This window comes from Camelina sativa, chromosome 14, assembly GCF_000633955.1.
Source record: "Camelina sativa cultivar DH55 chromosome 14, Cs, whole genome shotgun sequence".
NCBI classification, from domain to species: Eukaryota; Viridiplantae; Streptophyta; class Magnoliopsida; order Brassicales; family Brassicaceae; genus Camelina; species Camelina sativa.
The window spans coordinates 8,945,741-8,971,005 of NC_025698.1; the positions used below are offsets into that span (position 1 = coordinate 8,945,741).

Below are 25,265 nucleotides of genomic sequence, written 5' to 3' on the forward strand. Positions count from 1 at the left end.
ATGCATGTATACGTGTGTATGTTTGGAGCTGCATTTATTGTTCAAAATCCGAAATTTTGAACATCCCTTGCAACTACCCCATTTTTTTTTGAAATTTTCTTTAGGTATTTATTATGAACAGCAATTTTTTCTTTTTCGGTTGAAAATTTGAATGCAACTTACTATATAGATGGAAAAAAAAAAGAAATAAACATTTATATATCAGAGCAAAAGAAATAAAAATTAAAGGAAATTTATATTGACTTTAACTTTTTTTTGGTAGACATCTTTCTTTAATTAGGCTCACACATAATTGCGCACCTTTCCCGTTTTTTGATATTTCATGTCTCCACGACCAACCATTATTGTTTCTCGTCTATCTATTTAGTAGTAGTGAATTAGGTGGTTGATGTATAAACAATCAATTTGTTGACTTGAAGTTAGGTTACAATGTGCAAGCAGATATTTTTATTTCCAATTGTATATCATCGCAACTCTCACAAACAATGGTTTCCAATACGTAAAATAATCTGACGATGGATCTGCCAAATAATGAGTTGAATCAAAGCTTTACAAAGACATGGTTTGATTACTTTCTCTATGATGGTAACTCGCATGCGGCTTTACCATCTTTGGACTTGGACTGACCGAGCAGCTCGGCTACGGTTTTGCAGCGACATTCTTTTCCAGGTCGTAACACATCTCCATAAACCGCCATTTCGATAACATCTAGCTCCTTGTCTGTTTACATTAGTAGGAAAATCTTAAGAAAGTTATAAACTAATATGCATAGAATAGACACACACACACACACACTTGAGTCCACTTGTGTATAATCATTGCAATGTGTCAGAAGATCAAACAGATCTAACATTCTGTTGAGTCTTTTTGGAAAGAAAATGCAATTCCCAAGAGCATTTAACACTTTGCTTCACTCCTATAAAAATGTAAACTTAGCAACACACCTAAAACCAATTCAAGGCTTTGCTTTTTGCATTTAAAGAAGATTCCTAATGGCTCAAGTGCAATTCCTCAAGTAAAGAAACAACAAAAAAAAAAGCCATAGAGAAAGAAGATCTAAAAGCAAAAGCAGCTCCCACATGTATGAGTTTGGCATAACTTCCAATGAACAAGCTAAGCTATACAAGTATCTATCTATACTCTTCATGATCGTAGTCTCTCTACATGATATTTGACATAATGAACACTGAAAAAGAAACCCCAACAATGTAATGATTAAATCTTATGAGATGAGTAAACCCAAATGAACCAAAAGTTATGATTTTTAATCACCATGTTAGTAGTACATACCCGTAAATTGCAGACCACAAGAGTAGCTCTTAAGTGTGATCGGATCCACATTTTCTTGAGCTGATTTTAATCTGTTAACTCTTGTTTGAAGTATCTGACAATTCTCTGCTATCGACTCTCCACCTATTCACAGAAATCAACACTCAAAACCCTAATTTCAAAAATGTCACATTTGGGGGAAGAAGAAGGGTTGAGAGAAGAAGAATCAAACCTTTGGAGTAAGGAACAATGTGATCATACTCGAAACAGAGACAACCACTGCAGTTTCCGAAACGTTTGCAGACTACGTTCCCGGCGGCGTCTTTACGCCACCTCTCGGGATGTCGACCAGGTACGATGTCAGCATTAGCCCAGCATTTGTTCTTCGCTTTCCCATCGAAGAAACGTGGTCTCTCTTCTCCGTTAGGTTTTGTATTGGAGCGTGACGGCGGCGATGAAGGCGGAGACGGAGGAGGAGCTGATGTGGTGGTGGAGTTAGAAAATGAGGCGGAGTATGATGACCCCATCGATATCTCGCTCGCGTCCTTCTCTCTCTCCAATTTGGGGTTTTTGAACCGGGAAGGTCGATTAAATTCGGTTTACGTAAAGGTAAACCGAACCGGAACTTGTTGTTGTTTGGCGTTTGCTTTGCTAGATGTAGGGTCTGACGGGTTCAAACGCTGCGGTTGCGGTTACGGTTGCAGGAGATTGCGGAAGCGAGCGATTGCGGTTTCAAGCGTTATTAAGCGTTTTGAACGACTGGTTTAGCGATTTAAAATTGGTGTGTTTGCGGGAGGTTTACGACTGGTTGACCAGCGGATGCAATTGCGGTTGGAACATAATATATAAATGTTTAAAAACACAAAAATTTAATTAAACTTGATATATAATTTAAATTTATTAAAAAAATACTAAAATAATTATTCAAAAAACAAATAAATTTCATATTGAAATAATTATTCCTTTATGCATTTGGCTTTTCACCAAAAATTTAATCAAGTAATTTGATAAATGACAAAACATATGCTTTAGATCGTAGATCTTTTATCTTTTCTCTTAGATCGTGGGTCAGTAGTTGCATCGGTAGGAATGGTTAAGTGAGAGGTGAGAAGAGTCACTGGTGATTTGTTTTAATATTTTTCACAAATAATCTTATTTTTTAAAAGTTTCTGATGAAATATTATATTTATTTAGATTTTTTGAACTTATGTGCGATGTGTCATTAAATTTACATCAAGTTTTCCGGGTTATTGTTAATTGGAATATTATTTTTTTCTAATTGTTTATTTTATAATCTCTGTAACCGTATCCGTACTTCATTTTCTCATATCCTTAATGAGTAAAATGGTTAGATAGAAGATATAACACAAAATAATTTCATTATCATTGATTTCTTTTAAGTTATTATAAATAAATAAAAAAAATTCCAACCGTAAACGCTTGCGAGAAGCAGCTTTTGAAATTCAGTGGTTTGAAGCGGTTGGGAGCGATTAGGAGCGATTGGGAGCGTTTTATGTGATTGGTTCTAATCGTTAGCAACCGCTACCACCTGCAAACGTTGCGTTTGCGGGAGGTAGCGGAAGAACCAGTCAACACCGTAGATGATAATTTCTCCAATTAGCTTTGTTACTTCTATCTTTTGCGCATTTCTGACCATTTCTTTGGCATCAGATCGATCAAATCATTGGACGAGGTTGGTATGGTACCTATGTAGGCTTGGCTTTTCGGGTTTTTCGTTTCGTTTGAAATCCTTCGATTTCTAAATTTTGGGTCTTGTTCTAATCCCATGAGTCTGATGTACAAGTATCTCTTAAGTCTTAACTATGAGTTGCTGTTAGTTTTTTTTTTCTGGAATGAATGTTAAATTTGAGGACCAGACTGTAATAGTTCTAGGTCGAAGGTACAAACTTGAACAATATTTTTGAAAAATCGACCATGACACATGGATTCAGGTTCAAGAGATACTTGTACATCAGAATTTATATAGAGGTTGTTTGATTGTTTTATGATAAATCTGTTTGCTTTATGTTGCGTGTTAGCCTTCTACTAATATCATCAGTGCTACTACTACTACATGTTTTGCAGATACACTACACCTTTAAGCTGTTAACAAATTTAGTTGTATAGAGCAAGGGCCTATGTACTTGTATGGCGCGCGGCAATGATGAAACAGCTGTAAGTTGTTGTTAGTCCTGTATCTTATTGTCTCCAAAATATATTTAATTACGACCATATTTCTCCATTATCTAATTTAATATTTGAAAAGGAGACTCGTGAGATTGTCAATGTCTATCATCTCTACTCGTCTTCTTCCATCAGGATCCTGGCCAAAAAAAAACTGAAATTTCAGAGCGGTGTAGTTCAGAGAGGGAAAGAGTTGGAATCTAAAAAGACAGTCTTCACTGATTAGTAAGAAAGTATCAGGATTCAAGTGCCATGTGTCATGATGAATCAAGATCCTCAGGAGGTGGTGGAGGACAGTCAACGACGGCTGTATCAACTGGTGGAGGGAGAAGTCGTGGTTTTTTACGCGGTTGGCAGATCCATAATACTTTATTTAACATCAAGATCATGATTCTCTGCGGCTTCGTGACCATCCTTGTCCTACTTGCAACAATCAGTATTGGGAACTTTGGAAGCTCTTCCAACGCTGACTCTGTTAAGCAGAGTTTCATCAAGGAAGAAACCATTCCGATGACTATCCTCCCGGAGATCCCATCTGATTCGAATTCGACGGACTTGGGTGCTGCTGAGCCGCCTAAAGCTGAGATTTTTACTACTCCCAATGCGACGTCCACTCTAGGTCCGAAAGCTGAGATTTTTACTACTCCCAATGCGACGTACACTCTAGGTCCTAAAGTCACCAACTGGGATAGTCAACGCAAGGCATGGCTGAATCAGAACCCTGAGTTTCCTAGTACTGTCAACGGCAGAGCTCGAATCTTGCTTCTCACAGGCTCTTCCCCAAGCCCCTGCGACAAACCAATTGGAGACTATTATCTGTTGAAATCCGTGAAGAACAAGATTGATTACTGTAGGCTTCACGGGATAGAGATTGTGTATAACATGGCCAATTTGGATGAGGAGCTCTCAGGGTATTGGACGAAACTGCCAATGATAAGGATATTAATGCTGTCTCATCCAGAGGTAGAATGGATTTGGTGGATGGATAGTGATGCTTTGTTCACTGATATACTGTTTGAGATTCCGTTGTCTCGGTACGAGAAGCATAATCTGGTGATACACGGTTATCCGGACTTGTTGTTCAACCAAAAGTCATGGATTGCATTGAACACTGGTGTCTTTCTGTTGAGAAATTGTCAGTGGTCGTTGGATTTATTAGATGCTTGGGCTCCAATGGGACCAAAAGGGCCTATCCGTGACGAAGCTGGGAAGGTACTGACAGCTTATCTTAAAGGCAGGCCAGCATTTGAGGCCGATGATCAGTCGGCGTTGATATATCTCCTGCTTTCACAGAAGGATAAGTGGATAGACAAGGTTTATGTTGAGAATCAATACTATTTGCACGGGTTTTGGGAGGGTTTGGTTGATAAGTATGAAGAGATGGTCGAGAAGTATCATCCAGGATTGGGGGATGAGAGATGGCCTTTTGTGACACATTTTGTGGGGTGCAAACCGTGTGGCAGCTATGCTGATTACGCAGTCGATAGATGCTTCAAGAGCATGGAGAGGGCTTTTAATTTTGCAGATAATCAAGTGCTTAAGCTGTATGGGTTTAGCCACAGGGGATTGTTGAGCCCCAAGGTTAAGAGGATTAGAAACGAGACAATTTCTCCTTTGGAGTCGGTAGACAAATTTAATATTCGAAGAATGCACGTGGAAACCAAACCATAGAGCTAGGAAAATTGAATGAGTGAATGGAATCACAGCTTGGAAAGATTACAGGAAACATATATAGGTAATATACGGATGCTCTAACAACCACAATGCAATTTGTTTGAATGTGCTGCACTTGTTCCTTCTGCTTCATTGTCTGTTGTTGTTTGGAGAAATTTTAGCTGCCAAATTCTTTTTTTTCTGTAGATGTTTACTGTCATTTTTAGTCAATATATGGAGAAATTTGATACTGCAATTTTGTTTTGTTACTCCTCTATTGGCATCTCTGAGCCTCTTAGACCAATCAGCTTTGGAGGAAAGGTTGCATATGTCTTTGGTAATTCATTCCAGGGACATAATTCGCCCAGTTTCTAGGCATTGGCATTACCACTTGTATGTAAAGTATATATAGAAAGAGAGAGAGAGAGAGAGAGTTAAGGAGAATGATGAGAGTTCTATTCAGCTATGAACAGAAAGCAATATTTTTTCACTTTCAGGATTTCGGTAGAATCTCTAGTACACTAAAACTGGGCAACTCGCGAGGACATTGGTTTGTGTCAGATAAATGTTTCGATAGATCACTGGTCTTGTCCCAATGAAGAGAGGCTTGTCACTTGTGAAAGTTAAGAATAACTTGTAAATCCCCAAGCTCTGTTTTACATAGCAATAAGCCTACATACATGTAACTCTTTGAAAGTAAAACTAGCTAATGCAAACTATTGTTTCATAATTTAAGGTACTACATATCTTGTACTTATATTTTGAACCATGGAAAAGGATGGTTGATAAATTAATATCATTGATTTTTTTTTTGTAATGGTTTTGGCAAAATTTTATCTAAAAACTACACTTTCTAATATTGAAATATTTGGCAGTCCTAACATATTGTATTTTACCCTAAAGTCTAAACTCTACACTGTATGTAATTATAGAATTATTTATTTTTAAAGAGTAATTAACCTGCTTAATGGGGATTGTGATCCACCTATTTATTGGTGTTTTAAGAAAACGCGGAAAAGAAAAGATTACACTTAAGAAAGAAATCGGAGACTCTTTGATCGGAGTATCCTAAATTCCCGATGGCGAAGGAAACTCCGTCGTCGTCGTCGTCGGCGTCGGCGTCGATGCCCTCCATTCTCAGAGCCTATGCGGTGCCTATCTTACTCTTCTTCCTCGCTATGCTCTTCCAGCTTTACCTTCTTCCTCTCTCCTTTCCTCCTTCTCACTACGACGGTACCCTCTCTCTCTCCCTCTCCCTCTCCCTACATAATCATAATCGTACTGTACTACTACAATTACCTTCCGTTTTGATCGTTTGATTTGGATTTCCTTGTGGTTTCTCTTAGTTCTGGGTGTGAAGATGTACAGTTCAGTGGATGAAGTTAAAGAGGCCTACGATAATATTGCTTCTAAGTGGTACCTTTCTCGATCTGGCGAATTGTTTTTATTTATTTTTGTGTGTCTTGTCTCAACCTAGAATTTGGATTTAGTCCCATTCTTCTGCTAAGCATGCAATTGGAATGTATTTCCAATTGAATTTGATAACTAGACTTTAGGTGTTCTAAGTAGAAAAATATGTTGCAGACACACTGTATCAACCTTTGACAACTTGATTGTTACAGGGATTCAGGTTCAGGGAGTTCTCTTCCTGCTGATTTTATCAAGGTTGGTCGATTTTTTTCTGTCTAGTGCTAATCGAGTTAGTCTTTTGATGTGTGTAATATTGCTTCTATTTATATCATCGCTACTTTGCTTTATGCAGATACAATACGCCTATGAGCTATTAACAAATCCTGTTTGGAAAAGGGATTATGACATATACGGCATTGATGAATCAGTTGTAAGTTGTTAGTTCTGTATCTTTCCCTCATTTTGATTTCTTCTGTCCTTTCTTCTTCTTCTTTTTTTTTCTTTCAAATCAGTTAGTTACTTGTTTTTAATGGTTGCAGCATATTATAGAGCAACTTGAAACACAATATGCTGTGGAAGATTTTGCAAAAATAAAACTTCCCCTGCTGGAACCTGTTTCTTATGGTCTGTTAACTAATACACCTCTTTGACATTTCCATTTCTAGTTCTTGAATTCGCTTTACATAATTCTTTTTCGATGACAACTGGTTTAATGTGTAAAAACGCTGTTTTAGAGCCTGAACATGAAGGATTTGTGTCAATTACGTCTCAAGACTTTGCATTAAAGTTCCAAGATTCCAAGCCATGGCTCATTCAGGTATAATCTTTAAAACAGTTGTACCCTTGGTATAATGTAATGCTACATCTTATCTAACTTCTTAATACATGTAGGTGTATTCTTCTGGTAGCAACAGCTCTGCTCAGTTCTCTACGGCTTGGAGAAGGATTGGTATGATTTCTATTTTCTGTAGTATGTTTAAAGGGCAAACCACTTGCCAGCCTTTGTTAAAAATATGAGACAGTATGAATATAGATTGAAGAGCTAGAACAGTGCAAATGGCAAGGGAAACTGAAACTGAAGTACTAGATTAGACAGTGTTAGTTTTTCAGGAAAGATATATGGTGTCTATAATGCTAAAAGCAAGTATAACCATATGACTGCAACCTGATCTCAAAAGATATGTTTTAACAAGTAGGAGGAACAAATTAATAGCTAACAATTGCTTTAGACATGTTTTTCCGTGGTTGGAACCATTTACGCTCAGCTTCTTGTATAATTGCAGTTTCTTTGTTGGATGGGGTTGCTAATCATGCGATGTTAGAGCTTGGTGATGTTCAACTGGTTACCTACCTTGCTGAGAAGAAACCAACAGGACAAGTATTTTTCAGAAAAGGTAAGTTATCACTTTCCTCACCCTGCTGAGAACCTAAACGAAAACTGAGAATATTCAAAAGTTAGTAAAACTAAAAACTAAACTGAAGTAAGTATAGAGGATGATCCATTGGGAGAGAAGAGCAGTGAGGATCTGTTGAAACTGGATCTAGAATTATATAAATGTACTTGGGGAGTAAAGTACATCCAGTAGGTTTAAACTCTTTTGAACATTAATATACAGTTCCATGTATACATTCAGACTCATTCTGTTATCACTATGGTTGATATTTTAGAAAGCTGTAATGATTGTCTATGCCTTGGGTGAAATGCATGGATTTTTCTCCTGTTATATAACCTCATATTATGCATGCAGGCCTTCCTTCAATCGTCTCTTTCCCCCCACATTGCAAAACTGCAGACTGCCTCATCAGGTAGCTCACTGACTGAACCCTTTAGTTCAATGACTGCCTCTTGGAAGTAGTCATTTGAATGATTCTTTGTGCTTCATTCTTCTTATTTACCAAGATAATAATTTTAATCCNCAGCTCTGCTCAGTTCTCTACGGCTTGGAGAAGGATTGGTATGATTTCTATTTTCTGTAGTATGTTTAAAGGGCAAACCACTTGCCAGCCTTTGTTAAAAATATGAGACAGTATGAATATAGATTGAAGAGCTAGAACAGTGCAAATGGCAAGGGAAACTGAAACTGAAGTACTAGATTAGACAGTGTTAGTTTTTCAGGAAAGATATATGGTGTCTATAATGCTAAAAGCAAGTATAACCATATGACTGCAACCTGATCTCAAAAGATATGTTTTAACAAGTAGGAGGAACAAATTAATAGCTAACAATTGCTTTAGACATGTTTTGCCGTGGTTGGAACCATTTACGCTCAGCTTCTTGTATAATTGCAGTTTCTTTGTTGGATGGGGTTGCTAATCATGCGATGTTAGAGCTTGGTGATGTTCAACTGGTGACCTACCTTGCTGAGAAGAAACCAACAGGACAAGTATTTTTCAGAAAAGGTAAGTTATCACTTTCCTCACCCTGCTAAGAACCTAAACGAAAACTGAGAATATTCAAAAGTTAGTAAAACTAAAAACTAAACTGAAGTAAGTATAGAGGATCCATTGGGAGAGAAGAGCAGTGAGGATCTGTTGAAACTGGATCTCGAATTATATAAATGTACTTGGGGAGTAAAGTACATCCAGTAGGTTTAAACTCTTTTGAACATTAATATACAGTTCCATGTATACATTCAGACTCATTCTGTTATCACTATGGTTGATATTTTAGAAAACTGTAATGATTGTCTATGCCTTGGGTGAAATGCATGGATTTTTCTCCTGTTATATAACCTCATATTATGCATGCAGGCCTTCCTTCAATCGTCTCTTTCCCCCCACATTGCAAAACTGCAGACTGCCTCATCAGGTAGCTCACTGACTCAACCCTTTAGCTCAATGGCTGCCTCTTGGAAGTAGTCATTTGAATGATTTTTTTTTGCTTCATTCTTCTTATTTACCAAGATAATAATTTTTAATCTTCTTACTTGTTAGGTTTGAAGGGGAGCTGTCAACAGATGCAATTACTGACTGGTTTGCAACCACTGTATTGGGTTTACCTAGAGTTTTCTATCACACAAAAGAAACACTGGTATATATAGCATTCTTTAAAGCCATCGTAATGTGAAGTTTTCTGCAAATAACTTGAGTTTTATAGGAACCAACTGAATTGTACGGCCTAGTGACCTAGTCGGTAGTCTATACTGCCTTGAGAAATGGTAGTCTACAAATCAGACCTTTCAGTACCTGAATATCATAGCCGTCTAGAAACAGCAAAGACCGTGCTTTGGGGGAGAGGGATCTAGGTCTAACCATGTGAAGAACTTTATTGGAAACTTTGATCTGATTTTAGCTGCACACCTCTCAGTACCTGAATTATTTTGAATTCTTTTATGTCATGGTCTGTAAGAGTGATACTGTTTGCTTACATGTTTACTTCATCTCCATCCGTTTAGCTGCTGTGTGTTGCAAAAATTTCTGGAGTCTAGATCCGGTGATATTTGGCTTGTGTTGGATATTCCAGTCTCTTTTATTAGGTGATTAGAAATACGTTTTGTTTCTCTTTTTTGGAAATAATTAGAGATATATTTCTTCCTACAGGTACCCAAGTTCCTTTCCAAAGTTCCACCTAATAAGGTTTGTTGAACTTCTTTTTTTTCTCGTTAGATTTAGCCTTTATCAAGCATTTTTTCATCCTTGTAACTTAGGAATAACATATTAACCAGACATAACAGTTCCCTTTATCGCATCTACGACCTAAACCCTTTTTGTCCTGATCTTTCCCATGCTCAAATAGGTGAAAGTCATTTTATTCTCACAAACGGGGGAGCGAGCTTCTCCTGTTATTCGCCAAGCTGCAAAAGATTATTGGAATTTTGCCTCTATATCTTACGTGCTTTGGAGAGAAGAGGATGCATCTTTCTGGTGGAATGGGTATGTCATTGCACTTCTTAGTCTGTTTATCTACGTTACTGTCTATTGCTTCTGGGAAAGATTTCTTATTGATATGCGTGTTTTGGTGGTAGGAAATGGGTATCCCTTTGATTCTTCCACCGCATGATTAGACATTGGCTCATGCCTCATCTCATATTCTTCTCTTGTAACAGGTTGGAGGTGGAATCTGCACCTGCCATTGTGATTATGAAGGATCCGGGTTTAAAACCTGTTGTTTATCATGGTCCTTTACCATCTTGAACTGAGTGTTTTAAATTAGTGTTGAAACATGATTAGAAAACTAATTGTATAACATATTCCATCTTGCAGGATCTGGCAACCGTACATGGTTCCTGGATATTTTGGAGCAGAACAAGCAATTACGTAATTCCTATTCCTCCACTCGTTATATGTTCAATATATATTTGGTTTCTGCATGTGCTTTTCTCTTTCTACTCAGTTTTTGGTCATGTAGTTGAATGATTTTTGTTGGTTTATGGTTATTTTTCTAAAAGAACTTCCACAACTAAGAAGCACTATGTCAATGGAACTTGGTTGTGATGCACGAGGATACTCTCGAGCTGGTTATGATAAAGAAACGTGGTACTGTGCCATCCTTGTTGGAAGACAAAGCGTGGAACTCAATAAGATGAGAGAAGTGAGTCTAATATATTTTTTACGTCGTCCATTTTATCTGATGTTCTTGTCTGAGTTGTCTCCGTCTAATCGACAAGTTTGTAGACCATGTGCAGGGTGCAAGATGCTTTGTCTAAGTATGACGGATCAGATGAGGCTTCCAATGATCCATCAATAGGGCCAGCAGCTTCTGCACACAAAACCAAGCGACTTTCATTTGCGTGGCTCGACGGAGAAGTCCAGAATGTAAGTATTATTTACACTCATCTTATCGCATTTGAATCTGTTCTGTTTCCTGAATCCATCATAATGTTTTAAGATCTCATGTTTAGAATTTAAAATCTGTTACTTACTACCATCCGACTCCCTCTGGATTTGTCGTCCAGAAATACTGTTTCTTCTATGTTCAATCGGAAACCAGCTATGACACGTGTGGAACCAGGAGGGCACCAATTGATGTCCCAAGGATATTGATCGTTCGGTACCATAAAAATGCTACAGAAAGTGCTAATGTAGAGCAGAAATCAAGTAAATGGCCCAAAACTGTATGGCAATCTGAAGCTGACGATGTTGATCCCGCAGCACAACTTGTTGTTAGTTATGACGGACCAGCTGAAACTCCCGAGGTACAGTATTAAACAAACTCCTATGATTCACAAATCTGCAGTAGTTTTTGGTGTTGACTATGTTACACTGGTTGTCTACTCTTTTGTAGATCATCAAGTGGCTATCAAAAATGGTTGATGATGGTGACAACAGAAACCTACCTTTCTATGTAAGTAAACCTCCGTTTTATTCATCGTATGTATACATGTTTCTTATCACATCCCTCACTGTTATCTTTCACTCTAATTTTCAGAGAGCAAAAACTCCGGATCTTGTTCCAGAAAGCGCAGAACCGATGAGATCAGGAGTCCCGAAAACCGTAAAAGCAACACAGAAATTGTTGAGCATATGGAACAGATTCAAAGACTACCTAGCGGATCCAAGAATGGGACCAACATTGCTTCTAGGAGCANTGTCTAAGTATGACGGATCAGATGAGGCTTCCAATGATCCATCAATAGGGCCAGCAGCTTCTGCACACAAAACCAAGCGACTTTCATTTGCGTGGCTCGACGGAGAAGTCCAGAATGTAAGTATTATTTACACTCATCTTATCGCATTTGAATCTGTTCTGTTTCCTGAATCCATCATAATGTTTTAAGATCTCATGTTTAGAATTTAAAATCTGTTACTTACTACCATCCGACTCCCTCTGGATTTGTCGTCCAGAAATACTGTTTCTTCTATGTTCAATCGGAAACCAGCTATGACACGTGTGGAACCAGGAGGGCACCAATTGATGTCCCAAGGATATTGATCGTTCGGTACCATAAAAATGCTACAGAAAGTGCTAATGTAGAGCAGAAATCAAGTAAATGGCCCAAAACTGTATGGCAATCTGAAGCTGACGATGTTGATCCCGCAGCACAACTTGTTGTTAGTTATGACGGACCAGCTGAAACTCCCGAGGTACAGTATTAAACAAACTCCTATGATTCACAAATCTGCAGTAGTTTTTGGTGTTGACTATGTTACACTGGTTGTCTACTCTTTTGTAGATCATCAAGTGGCTATCAAAAATGGTTGATGATGGTGACAACAGAAACCTACCTTTCTATGTAAGTAAACCTCCGTTTTATTCATCGTATGTATACATGTTTCTTATCACATCCCTCACTGTTATCTTTCACTCTAATTTTCAGAGAGCAAAAACTCCGGATCTTGTTCCAGAAAGCGCAGAACCGATGAGATCAGGAGTCCCGAAAACCGTAAAAGCAACACAGAAATTGTTGAGCATATGGAACAGATTCAAAGACTACCTAGCGGATCCAAGAATGGGACCAACATTGCTTCTAGGAGCATTGTTATCTGCAGGCAATGTTTGGTGGATGAGAAGCCGATCAACACAACAACCTGTTCAGACAAGTCAGCCATCACCAAATCAATCAGACGATAACGTAATAATTTATAATTATTCTCTAGCCTTTTTTATACATCATGTATCTCGTTTTCAGTTCAAACCCCCTAATTAAGAAAGGTTGGTGATTGTTTACAGGTGGAGGATGAGAAGAAAAAGAAAGAGAGAAAGAGAGAACAACGAAGGAGGAATGCAAAGGTAGAAGCNTCGTCCAGAAATACTGTTTCTTCTATGTTCAATCGGAAACCAGCTATGACACGTGTGGAACCAGGAGGGCACCAATTGATGTCCCAAGGATATTGATCGTTCGGTACCATAAAAATGCTACAGAAAGTGCTAATGTAGAGCAGAAATCAAGTAAATGGCCCAAAACTGTATGGCAATCTGAAGCTGACGATGTTGATCCCGCAGCACAACTTGTTGTTAGTTATGACGGACCAGCTGAAACTCCCGAGGTACAGTATTAAACAAACTCCTATGATTCACAAATCTGCAGTAGTTTTTGGTGTTGACTATGTTACACTGGTTGTCTACTCTTTTGTAGATCATCAAGTGGCTATCAAAAATGGTTGATGATGGTGACAACAGAAACCTACCTTTCTATGTAAGTAAACCTCCGTTTTATTCATCGTATGTATACATGTTTCTTATCACATCCCTCACTGTTATCTTTCACTCTAATTTTCAGAGAGCAAAAACTCCGGATCTTGTTCCAGAAAGCGCAGAACCGATGAGATCAGGNTTTTTTTTTTTTTTTTTTTTTTTTTTTTTTTTTTTTTTTTTTTTGGTGTTTTCTTGGTGAGAGTCATAGATTGAATTTTAAGTTACCACAGTAATTTACTTTTTTATCATTTTGAACACTTCAAAAATATTCGATCCCCGTTTGCAAATGTAATACCATTGTACAAAGATATTGATGTTTTGGCGTTCAGAAAGCTATCAAATCATGGAAATAAAGCAAAGACAATAATTGGAAATTAATTTTGGTATCAACCGAACCAAACATAACCGGGTCAATCATCTCTTTACTATCAATATATGTTTTAGATTTAATGCTACTAGATTTTTTTTTTCTTCCAAGTGGGTAATCACATAAAGAGATCCCATAGATATGCAAGCGTCATAGAAGATTCAGAACCTAACCCTTGGATGTTTGGGCGTCACATTAATGATTCTATAAAATGCAATCGACAGAAACCAAAAATAAAACATCTCACTAGATTTATGTTACTGCTGATTTGCCTACCTTACGCCGTAGTGCGATATCTGGAGATTCAAGTGCTCGCGCAAATTGTAGCCGAGCTTTGTTTATGTTCTCTATTTGGTTATTCTTTCTCTTGATTGAAAACCACGGAATCAAAGGGATGACAAAGAATGAACCTGCATATACCTGCATAGTTGTTCGTACAGTCATGAAAGAGACCAAGATAATTACTAGTTCACAAAGTTTCTAACAAAGACCAGTCATCTGGATAACTGGAAGTAAGAAAACAAAATCCACTAAGAATTGGAATTTCCTGATTAGAGTTTGTCCATGCATGAATCTTGTCTACTAAGTTATTTCTACCATAACTGCAGCCTGATATGAAATGCAGAGAAAAATATCCGCAAGTACTTTATTTTGTAGAATATCAAGTGAACCATCCAGTAGATTTTTGTTATTTCAAAAATTTACAAAATCTGTTTTCTTTGTAAAAAATGATATATCTATCACATAATAAAGAAAATTATATATTGTATATATATATATATATTAGATTTAATGCTACTAGATTTATGGTGTTATTTCAAATTGTACAAAATTTGATTTCCATGTAAAAAAAAAAATATATCTATCACATGAGAGAAAAAATTATATTGTATATTGTATCAAATTAATAATTGACATCTTAAACAACAAAAGTCAGGATGGCGCATGTTTGAATATGAGAGCAATGGAGCTGACTCTCAAAGAATGGTAGTTGTGCATTTGTTTTACGGAGCTTCAATTAATCAATCTCTTGAGGTAAATTAAAAAATTTATGCATTGTATAAACTTTGTCTCTTTAGAAAGTGTATATAATTTTTATAGGTGTAAAGATGCAATGGCGGATCTATAAAGTAAATTTGTATGGAGCATATATCATATCTAGTTAATAATAGAAAAAATTTCTTATAAAAATTATTAAAGAAATAGATATATATATATATATATATATATATATTAACATATTATAACTTATAAGATCTGAAATCGAAAGGTAAGCCAAATTTTTTTGAAAGTATCATTTCTATTGGTTTATAATTTTACTTAATTACATGTATTAGATATATAGTTAATTTACTAATTAGGAAAATACATAATTACAACACTACAATTCATTATAACATATAAATATCTGTAATAAATTTAAATTTACTTATCTAACCATATGGCACAAATTTAAATAAAAAATAATAAATTAACTACAAAAAGAAATAACATTGCTCAATGTTACTAATTTTCTAGGTTTACTAACATTTTTTCGGTTAAGATCGATGTCTTTTTTTTTGGACAAATATATGTTTCATTCCATTAAAACAGAACACAACATACAACACAAGGATCATTGTTTAAGATACAGCAAATAAAAGCAGCCAATACAACAAAGACATAAAGGTAGATAAGGGTCATCGAGATTGTGATCTTGAGAGCTATGAACCAATTCCTTGTAAGGGAGTTGGAGCATGTGAGGTCAAGGAATAACGATGCTTCTTCCATGAAAACTTCGATGGATGAAGAGGTGGCCACTGTCTTGGATCGAGGACCAAGCGGCGTTGAGAAAGCAAAAGCTGAGACCATCATCGGAGAGAGGATGTCTACCCGAAGGAGGGCTTTGCCAAAGGTTTGCAGAGGGTTAAATGTGCTCTGACTGGGGATAGTTATAGGGTTTGTAGCGGTTTTGGGTTCATAAGAGAAACGCTTGAAGGTGTTGTGGTAACCCCCACTACATTGAGTTGGGATCATAATGCCACTAATCTTCAGGTTGTTAGGCAGATACTTCAAAAAGTTTATGAGAAATGGTTTAACGAGCTCAAAAGTAATGTAAGGTAATGGAGGGAGTCTGAAGTCACATCGGTAACCACAGTTCCGTATGGACTGGATCATAATGCCGATTGTATTCAAGCTGCTAACTCCAAAGGTAGAATCCCTAGGTGGTAATAACAACAGGTTGTCTAAAGAAATCTCTAACCAAACTAGTAACAATGGTAGTTTATTATCCAAATGCAGTCTCCGAACAAAAGGTTCCATAAATCTACACAAAGATTGACTAGAGAGGGAGAGATTTGAGTTTCTATCAAACCTGGATAAAGGCGAAGAAAGTTCTTGTGGACCACCTTGTGTTAATGGGCTCAAAAGCCTTACTGGACCGAGATTTGGGAAGTCCGACAATAGAAACCCTAGTTTTCCAATCGGAGGCAGGGGTTTGTTCAAGCGGCGGCCATGTTGAAACGAGATCGGATTCAGGGGATCGAGCATCTCCGCCGTGGGGGAGGATGCTGGGTGAGGGTTCATAGCGGGGATGGAGGCATCGGAAAAGAACACAGGGGTCTCAGGGTCTCCGGTACTCGAGGGTGAACCCAAGGTGAGATGGCCATCGTGTGCCGTCAACGACTCCACCAGGCAAGGCTCGAAAGATGGACCAAACAGATCTATTCCTGCCATCGCCCATACCTGGTCTGAGATCTCTTCTTGATGAGTCGAGAACCTAGATCTGAAGGTTGATGGTTCTTCAGATACCTTCTCCAGGAAAGGGGTGGGTAGCGTAAAAGAGTTGCGAAGCTCCGACCAACATCTGCCCTCCTTGGATTTAGAATCGACTACTTGGTGCATGTGGTTGGTGGGGATATGAGAAGGGTTCAAAAGGATCAGAAACATAGCTATAATTAAAAAGAAGCAAAAACAAAGAGTAAGCGAAACAGGGAGAAGGAGTCGGGTTATGTCCCGACGCCGGCAAAGTTTTCCTTCGCTAGCGTCGGAGAAGAGTATTGAAGGAGGTTTCTCGATTCTTGTGTCTTAGAAAAAAAAAACTGATTGTTTTATTCAAACTAGGTTAAGATCTATGTCTATTTTGCTGTAAAAACTAAATATGTTAAAAGTTTAACTGAAAAAAAAATTGAATTAAAAACAAACAATTTTAATGAAAAAAAAATAGAATAAAGAAAATGCATATAGAAGTAAGAAATAATAAATAAGAAGTGGTAGAATTTAGTAAACAAAAGCATCTAACAAATATGACGGGATCGAACCCGGACCTCATGGTATAACAAGGGGTTCTAAGTTATCAACTCAGCTAAGGAATTTAACCCCATAGTCCCTACTAGCTAATCTTTAAGAAGTAGTATGGGGCACGTGCCCCACCTTCAAATGGATGACGTTAAAGAGGCTTACGAGAGTATTACTTCTAAAGTGGTACCTTTCTCGATCTGGCGAATTGTTTTTTCTTTTGTTGGTCTATTTTATCAACCTATAATTTGGATTTAGTCTCATTCTTTTGCCTAGTATGCAATTGGTTTTTACAACTAGTCTGTAATCTAGAGTCTAGACTGTGGAAGTAGAGTGATAATGGGACTTGATTGCTAACCGAAAAGCTTAAAATTTGCTAATTGCTAAATGATAGAGAAATACCTTCTCTTTCACCTCCTTCCTAAGACGTTTTCTTATGTTCTTTCTTCTTCTTCTTCTTTTTTTTTTTTCTTTCAAATCAGTTAGTTACTTGTTTTTTATGGTTGCAGCATATTATAGAGCAACTTGAAACACAATTTGCTGTGGAAGATTTTGCAAAAATAAAACTTCCCTTGCTGGAAACTGTTTCTTATGACAACTTGTTAATGTGTAAAAACGATGTTTTAGAGCCTGAACGTGAAGGATTTATGCCAATTACATCTCAAGACTTTGCATTCAAGTTCCAAGATTCCAAGCCATGGCTCATTCAGGTCTAAACTACAAAACATTTGTCACCTTGGTATAATGTAATGCTACATCTTATCTAACTTCTTAATACATGTAGGTGTATTCTTCTGGTAGCAACAGCTCTGCTCAGTTCTCTGGTTGGAGAAGGATTGGTATGATTTCTCTTTTCTGTAGTATGTTTGAAGGGCAAACCAATTATAAGTTCATTTATACAAAATACAGAATTATCCAAAAAGAAGATTTATACTCAATTATTATCCAATTATAAGTTCATCTATACAAAATACAGAATTATTATTTTCAAGCAAACAGAATTTATAAATAACAAAATAATTTTTAGGTTAAACAATTCCCTCACGTGTGACCCAATCGAGTCGAATAGAAGATCCGATAGCGTTTGTTCAACTGAAAACAAGGACCCGCGCGTTTCTCACGGGTCGGGTCAGGAAACGCCTTTGTCGGGTAGATAAATCTAGATCCATGTCCTTGCCGACTCTCTCTCTCTTTCAGGATTTCGCCGGGAGCCGATCTTTGATTTTCACGCTGATTAGATTGCGTGCTGAAGTTAATGATGAAGACCCAGCACCATCACCAAAAGAAACTGGGTTGTCGTAACGATGAGAAGCTAGATCTGTTGCCTACTGATGTAGAGGTGAAGATACTGAGTAGATTGCCGTCAAAGCCAGAGATTCGTCGATTCCTTCTACGCTTTGTCCTCGACGCGATCTCGTTTCACAGTCACTTTCTGTAACGCTATAATGGTCCCGGCCGACGCCAAGCGTTTGTTCATCTATTCATCTTCCTTCGACGAAGAAGAGAACTCTTCATCATCTTTACTTGCCAAGCTAGAAATGACAATACCTTCTGTGGAATTGATCTACAGCTTCAAGTCACCTTCCGTCCACGGCTTTCTCGCTTGTTGTAGTGGCGATCAGTTCTTTGTATGTAACCCTACCACGAAGCAAGTCTTTACCATACCCATTAAAAATTTAAAATAGCCCGCGCTTCCTTGGGATATGATCCTGTTGGTCGTCAATTCAAAGCCTTGAACTTGGTGATTCCTCCTGACCACTTTCCTGAATTTCTTGTGCACGAGGTTATAACATTTCTAGGAGGAGGAAGAGTATCACGCAACCAGGTTACCTCCGCTCCTTATTACCCTGTAACCGATGGATTTTACATGAATGGTTCCATCTATTATGCTGCTTGGGCCCGTAGCCAAAAAAGGGATCCGGTGATTGTGTGTTTTTATGTTAGATCCGAGAACATAAGTTTTATCAAAGCCCCTTGGGAAGTTGTGGCTTGCGACTCTGATTCAATATTGATAGATTACCGAGGGAAGTTGGCTTCGGTTATAGTAGACGCCTATTGTCCGTTCAAAATTTTTGGTTTATGGATACTTGAGGATGCCGTGACACATGAATGGTCCAACCAAACCTTTGAGCTTCCCTTCCGTTTGCTCAATATGACTTCCCCTGGCACCAACAAGGCTGGTGATATCATTTTTGCCCCAACATATCTCCCACCCGTCCTACTTTCTTCTTCATTTACTACTACAATGTAGAAAAGAAAGTCCTCATAACCGTTAGGCTCCACGGAGTTGCAAAGGATGAAGAGTTTTGGCGCTTGATAACAGGATTTTCACCCAGGATATCAATTCCCTATGCAGTTGTAGTACAAAGGGTTATCAATCCAAATAGTTGTTATGCTAGCAGATATGATGCAATCAGAAGCAAGCAAGTCAAGCCAGGCAAGAAATGGTTTTGATCTAACAATCCTAATAGAAATAAAAGAAAGCAAATAAATGAGAACCACACGACCTAAGCACTTGATGCAAGCATTCGAGTACAGGATCGGGTGGGGTGATCGAGTAAGCAAGAACAGTATGAACAGCTCGAGGGGATACACGAAGCTGGTGATCGAGTACCAGTTTGGGTAAGGGATCAAGTGATGAATGAAAATGTAAACAATCAAGATACGAAAGCTCCTAAGGATGGGGTAATCGAGTCCTAAGTGTTCCTGACCAGTATGGATGTCCTACATGCCTCAAGCAAATATTCCCTAGACAATGAATCTCCAAAATCTTGTTAAAACACTCTCGTGATAGAAACAATCAACCTTGATCACTTCCCTACCCAACTCTCGTTGGAGAAACATGACCAAGCATGCAATACGAATCGATTCATTATTGTCAATAAACTCCTTACTCATCTAATCTCTTAGGCTAAGTGAGTAAATATCTAGCATTGATTGATTCAAGCATTTCATCTACACCTCTCGATGGTAAAACACCCTAGATCTAATCTCACCTCTTGGTTTGTTGATAGCATTAAGAACACCAATCTATAAGGGAATTTATAAAACATAAACAATCAAGCTAAGACATCCTAACCGATCAAGAACACAAAATCGTCTATCCCATCCCTAGAAACTTTGTTTCACTACTCGGAATTCATTGCAGAAAACATAAAAGCATAGATAAACGAAAATTGCATTATATTAAAAATAGAAGTAGAGTAGAAGAGTATAGAATCGAAAATACAAAAAGAAAATAAAATTTAATCCTAATAAAGTAGAGAAAGTGTTTGAGTCGCTCAGTTTCTCTCCCAGAAGCTCTCGCTCTCTGTTCTGAGGGTCTGCGGCGTGCTAGGGCGAGAGGAATAAGAGGGGGTTTATATATGGAAACCCATTTAGCCTAGCTTCTTAGTCCTGCCTGAGGGTCTGCTCGATGAGGTGCTTGAGGATGAGCTCGGTTTGCCCTTCGGATAGGTCTTCGGATTGTTCTTCCTGCTTTTGGATCCTCTTTGATCGGGTTGGTTTTCGGACTGTTCTTCCTGCTCAATAGCTCCTTCGGGTACGTGTTCGGATCTAACCTTGTTTCTCCTCATTTTAGGCTCTAAAACACTTGTTTTCATCCAAAATATGCAAATGCATGAATGCAACACCCTAAATGGCCTAAATGTGGATTCTTAAAGTAAATGACCTAAAATACTAAGATTAGGGTATAAACAATGCAAAATATGGACAAAAAGATATGCTTAAAATATGCAAATTAGAGAATTATCAGCACCAATATGGACTCCCTAGATTATGGTTACGTCAATATCTCACCCGAACATGTTGAAAGTATTGCCTCTTTGTAATGTCTTCTCTAAGGACCTCTTAATGTAAGAGGAGCTTGACATACTCCGGGTTTTTCTTTTTCTTTCCTTTTTTTTCCTTCTTTTAATGGATATTTAAGCGTTGGCTTTTCAACACCAAGCAAACTAGTTTGTGTTATCTTACCACTGATGATTTGCATTTCCTGACATGTGTATTTGTTTTCTTGTTGTTTATATTTTGTTTGTTTTTCTAAATCTTCTGTTTTTTGTTGCTCACAAGGTAATATATGCACAAGATTTCATTGAACCACATGATGCATGCAGGTAATCATTGTGGGTGTCGTTTCTCTACATAGACGTAAATTAAGCCATTGCGGATGTCGTTGGATGATTTGCGTTTGCTTTTTGATGTGGATTTGGAAAGAGGTGGTGGATCTTGATCTTGAAAACTAGGCTTGATGTTTGCCTTATTGAGTGAGGGGAAATTATAGGTTACAAAACCAAAAAAAGTACAACATGATTGGGTTCTTTTTTTTTGTTTCCGTTCTGTTCTTTCTTCTCCTGTTTTTACACGTTTGTAGGTGAACTTGGCGAATTCTAAGAATCATTTCCTCTGATAAGTTAGTTTCTCGATACATTTGATCAGTCCTAGCACTTTGAGGGACTCCCGATATCATTTTCTTTTCCTAGAATCTGGAATAGGCAAGTGATTGTGGTATACAAAGTTCTGATTTTAGGGTGCTTTTTCTTTTATTTTATGCAATAGGTATGTATGGTCCTTTGATTGATTCAGCAGCGTGTGCTTAACTTGTTTGTGATCTTTAATATTATTACATTCCAAAACTTTGTCATTCAGATTACTCTGAAAAATTACATAAGAAATATCATAGAAGTACATCGGAACTAAATTTTAGATGTACTACTCTATTTTATTTAAAGAAGACAATATCTTTTTGGGTGGGCCTTCATTTTCTTAACTTTTTAAAGAAAATTTATTGCCCATCTTTGTTTGTCTTAAAATAAATTTGGAAATTTTTCTTTAAAACATTTTGGAAATTTAATTTTTTATTTTAATTCAAGATATTGAAGTCTACATTTCTGACCCATCATGCTGCTCCATTCCGGACAATTACCTTTCAAGTGCGGTCCATGAAAGGTCTCAAGAGGTGCTGTCAAAAAAGAAAGGTCTCCAGACTCCAAAGGCTCACGACAACATGCACCAACCTTATCTTCTGTGATTTACTTCAACCACAGAGTAAAAAAGAAAAAGATTCAGACCATGAATTGATGTTTTTGTGATTTCTTTAAAACATTCATGAGACTTCTATATATCTTCTTAATTTAGTGGCATGCATAAATGGAAACTATATGATTATCTTTAGAAATTAGACCAACATATAAATAGTTGTATACCGATTACCGCAAACGATAAATAATCACAATCAACAAAGGTGAAACGAATTTGCTAAAAATCATTCTCGAGTTTTGATGTTACTAATACTTCGCAAATTAAAAAGAAGATTAACATAAATTCATCGTTGACTTGATAAATAATAACGAACGGACGTAATATCATGAGTGGCTTATGCTTATCTCTACGCGTCCAATTGTGTGTGAGACCTTTTAGGATCCGAATGATAACAGCGTATTTAGTTGTGCGAGAAAAACGGTTTAATAGTGCGGAACGGTTCAACTGCGGTATATGCGGAATAAAAGTAGTTGCGGGACAAGTGCGGTTTATGTAAAATAAGCAGTTCAAAATAATGTTTGATTGGTGAAAACTACTAGCGGTATTGTTAATAAGATTTTTTTTCAGTTGTTAATCAATAATTTTTTAAACTTATATTTTTCTATTTTTTCTTTAAAATTAAAAATTTCTGTTTTAAACATAAGTAAATTGGATTACAATTTTTTTTTCTTATATGTTTCTAATATCAAAAACTGGATTGCAAATTTTTTTGTTTATGGTTTTTATTTATTTTATTTTAAATTATTTACATGTATATTTTTTTGCAGTTTTATGTTGTAGATTATTTTCTAAAAAAATCGAAAAATTAAATGATTTATGAAATCTTTTAATAATTTTTAAATTAAAAACAAATTTAACATAGAGATATTTGTTAATATATAGCATACTGATTATTTCTTTTTTTAAATCATAAATTGAAAATAATAAAGATAAATTAATATTTTATTGTGTTCAGATGCATTTTTTGAAACGAACCGCTAGATAATTGAGGGTTCCAGAAACGAACGCGGTCCATGGCATATTACTCTGTTTTAAAAACGTAAATGAATTACTGCAAACGACTGAACATTATCGTGATTGGTAACATTAACATTTTTTTTTAAGTCTTCAAATACACACTTTGAGTGCTTCCAATCAAGGCTTAAGGCCTTGATTGGAGACTTGAAAAAAGCGGAATTGAGAAGCAGAAGTTCAAAAAACGCTTTTTGTCCACCAATCAACAAAAACAAAACAATTTGCGTTTTTTAAAAAAAATTGCGGTTTTCTAGGTAGAATTATACACTTGGACCGTTATTCCATGGAGAACAATGAATTATCCAGCGGTTTTCGGAAAAACCGCGATAACCAGTGGTCAAAAGTTTTTTTTTTCTTTTCTAAATTTGCTATATATATATATAGGTTAAATCTATATTTCTTTAAAAAAACATATACAAAAGCAAATTTCTTAAAGTATTTTTTCATAGATTAATTATTTAATTTATGTATACCTATAGCTAATATATTATAATCACACTTTTGTAAAATTTCAAGGCATCCATTAAAAATATGTTTCTTTATATTTTGAATTGTTTATCAATAATACAAAGTGCTCATGTAGTTTAAAGTTTATGAATTTAATATTTTCTTACTAATTGTATTGTAATTAAAGTATAATTTAATAACATCTACAAAACATTCTAATTTCTTCATACAAATATTATTATAATAGTTAAAGTATAAAAATCTATTTTTTCTGTCAAAAAAGAAAATAATGTATATAAATCCATATAAGATATAATTTTATTGATTAACACAAACCAAAAATTAATAATTTACAATTACACAAACTATTAATATATGTTTTAACATATTTATCTATAATACTTAATTTACATCTGTTTTTGTTTTTTCTCCAATTAAATAATTTTATTGTAAATTTTTTAATAGATTAAAATAAAATTATTAAAAGTTTGATTATACAATATATATGTTTTTAATAAAATGAACCGCAAATTAGTTTTCACCAATCAACTATTATTGTGCACTGCTTATTTGTATGAACCGTACTTGTCCCGCAAATATATTTGTCCTGCAAATATATTTGTTCCACAGTTAATCTGTACCGCACTCTAAAACCGCTTTCTCTGCACAATTAAATACACGGTCACCATTCACACTCTTAGTATCTAACTATCATTATCGACAATCCTTTATTATTAATTAATCACGTTAGATTTAACGAAGAATAAATTTAAGCACGTGTCCGGTTATAGCAAAATCGTGGATTTATATATAGATATAGAAAACAGTGAGAGCGATGATCATATGAACGCAGCATCAAATCGTAATCTCCAACTAACAAGTGGGAAACCAAAGACAAAATTTATATTTTTTGTAGTCTTCCTAAGAAATAAGTGAAGTGTCTTATATATATATATATATATATTCTTTTTTTTACTCATATTTTCTACGATGACTTTTTTTGTTGTTCATACTAGTTGCACTTGCATATAGTAACTCTTACAATTAGTTCTGCTATATAAATTGAAATATTTACACAACGTAGTACTGTATAAACATCCGTTTTTTTGGTAAGCAGGCAAATATCAAACTCATTTCAACAATTCAACATATGTTTAATCAAAAAAAAAAAAAAAAATAAAATGATTAACAGTGGAAACTATAAATAGAAGTGCGACTAAACTACTTGGTTGTTTCTATTAGGATTACTTGGTCGTCGTCGGTCGGCGTTTACGATATCTCTCAAAATCCAAACATTCTTTAACATAGGGCAATTGTCATATCTGTTTTAGGATTCACGTCGGGTTCAAAACCCCGACATTATTCGGAATTTCCCAAAAAATTTCCTTTTTCAAAAGAAAATATCTGTTTTCGGCTGTCGCAAACCACGTATATGTAATTTGGATTCTTTTTAACGTGGTGCAAGTATTAAATTATTTTACTGAAGTTATTGTAGTGATAAAACACTGGCTGAACCGTAAACACCTTTTTGTC

At 36.3% G+C, this 25,265-nt stretch overlaps 3 protein-coding genes and 1 long non-coding RNA gene across 5 annotated transcripts; 3 read left to right on the forward strand and 1 right to left on the reverse strand.

Moving 5' to 3' along the window:
* On the reverse strand, positions 420-1,851 carry LOC104740567. Its single transcript, XM_010461202.1, has 3 exons — positions 1,502-1,851; positions 1,291-1,413; positions 420-720 (listed from the first exon to the last, which is right to left on the reverse strand). The coding sequence occupies exons 1-3, from the start codon at positions 1,794-1,796 to the stop codon at positions 578-580; spliced, it is 561 nt and encodes a 186-aa protein (XP_010459504.1). The 5' UTR covers positions 1,797-1,851; the 3' UTR covers positions 420-577.
* On the forward strand, positions 2,902-5,362 carry LOC104740568 (xyloglucan 6-xylosyltransferase 4-like). Of its 2 annotated transcripts, XM_010461207.2 has the most exons (3): positions 2,902-2,962; positions 3,355-3,444; positions 3,589-5,362. In XM_010461207.2, exon 3 carries the CDS (start codon positions 3,706-3,708, stop codon positions 5,122-5,124), a length of 1,419 nt encoding a protein of 472 aa, XP_010459509.1. In that variant the 5' UTR covers positions 2,902-2,962; positions 3,355-3,444; positions 3,589-3,705; the 3' UTR covers positions 5,125-5,362. The 2 variants fall into 2 exon arrangements, with proteins under 2 accessions (XP_010459509.1, XP_010459506.1); XM_010461204.2 differs by lacking the exon at positions 2,902-2,962 and adding an exon at positions 3,032-3,258 and having other exon boundaries at positions 3,355-5,362.
* LOC104743385 lies at positions 6,160-13,722 on the forward strand. Its single transcript, XM_019235471.1, has 24 exons — positions 6,160-6,339; positions 6,453-6,522; positions 6,729-6,771; positions 6,869-6,946; positions 7,056-7,140; positions 7,251-7,333; positions 7,408-7,465; positions 7,800-7,910; positions 8,265-8,322; positions 9,451-9,547; positions 10,057-10,092; positions 10,253-10,389; positions 10,563-10,633; positions 10,720-10,773; positions 10,905-11,047; positions 11,131-11,271; positions 11,412-11,651; positions 11,741-11,800; positions 11,885-12,027; positions 12,917-13,028; positions 13,127-13,247; positions 13,319-13,443; positions 13,533-13,618; positions 13,677-13,722. Exons 1-24 carry the CDS (start codon positions 6,186-6,188, stop codon positions 13,720-13,722), a joined length of 2,352 nt encoding a protein of 783 aa, XP_019091016.1. The 5' UTR covers positions 6,160-6,185.
* LOC104740569 lies at positions 18,178-21,531 on the forward strand. Its single transcript, XR_760198.2, has 2 exons — positions 18,178-19,059; positions 21,347-21,531. It is a non-coding gene; the product is annotated as an uncharacterized LOC104740569 (long non-coding RNA).

Excerpts from the sequence above, each read along its gene's own strand:
- LOC104740567 (XM_010461202.1), bottom strand. The coding sequence starts at position 1,796 with ATGGGGTCATCATACTCCGCCTCATTTTCTAACTCCACCACCACATCA. Across the intron at positions 1,414-1,501 it reads CATTGTTCCTTACTCCAAAG|GTGGAGAGTCGATAGCAGAG; the intron begins GTTTGATTCTTC and ends TTCTGTGAATAG. Across the intron at positions 721-1,290 it reads TTGTGGTCTGCAATTTACGG|ACAAGGAGCTAGATGTTATC; the intron begins GTATGTACTACT and ends TAATGTAAACAG.
- LOC104740568 (XM_010461207.2), top strand. The coding sequence starts at position 3,706 with ATGTGTCATGATGAATCAAGATCCTCAGGAGGTGGTGGAGGACAGTCA.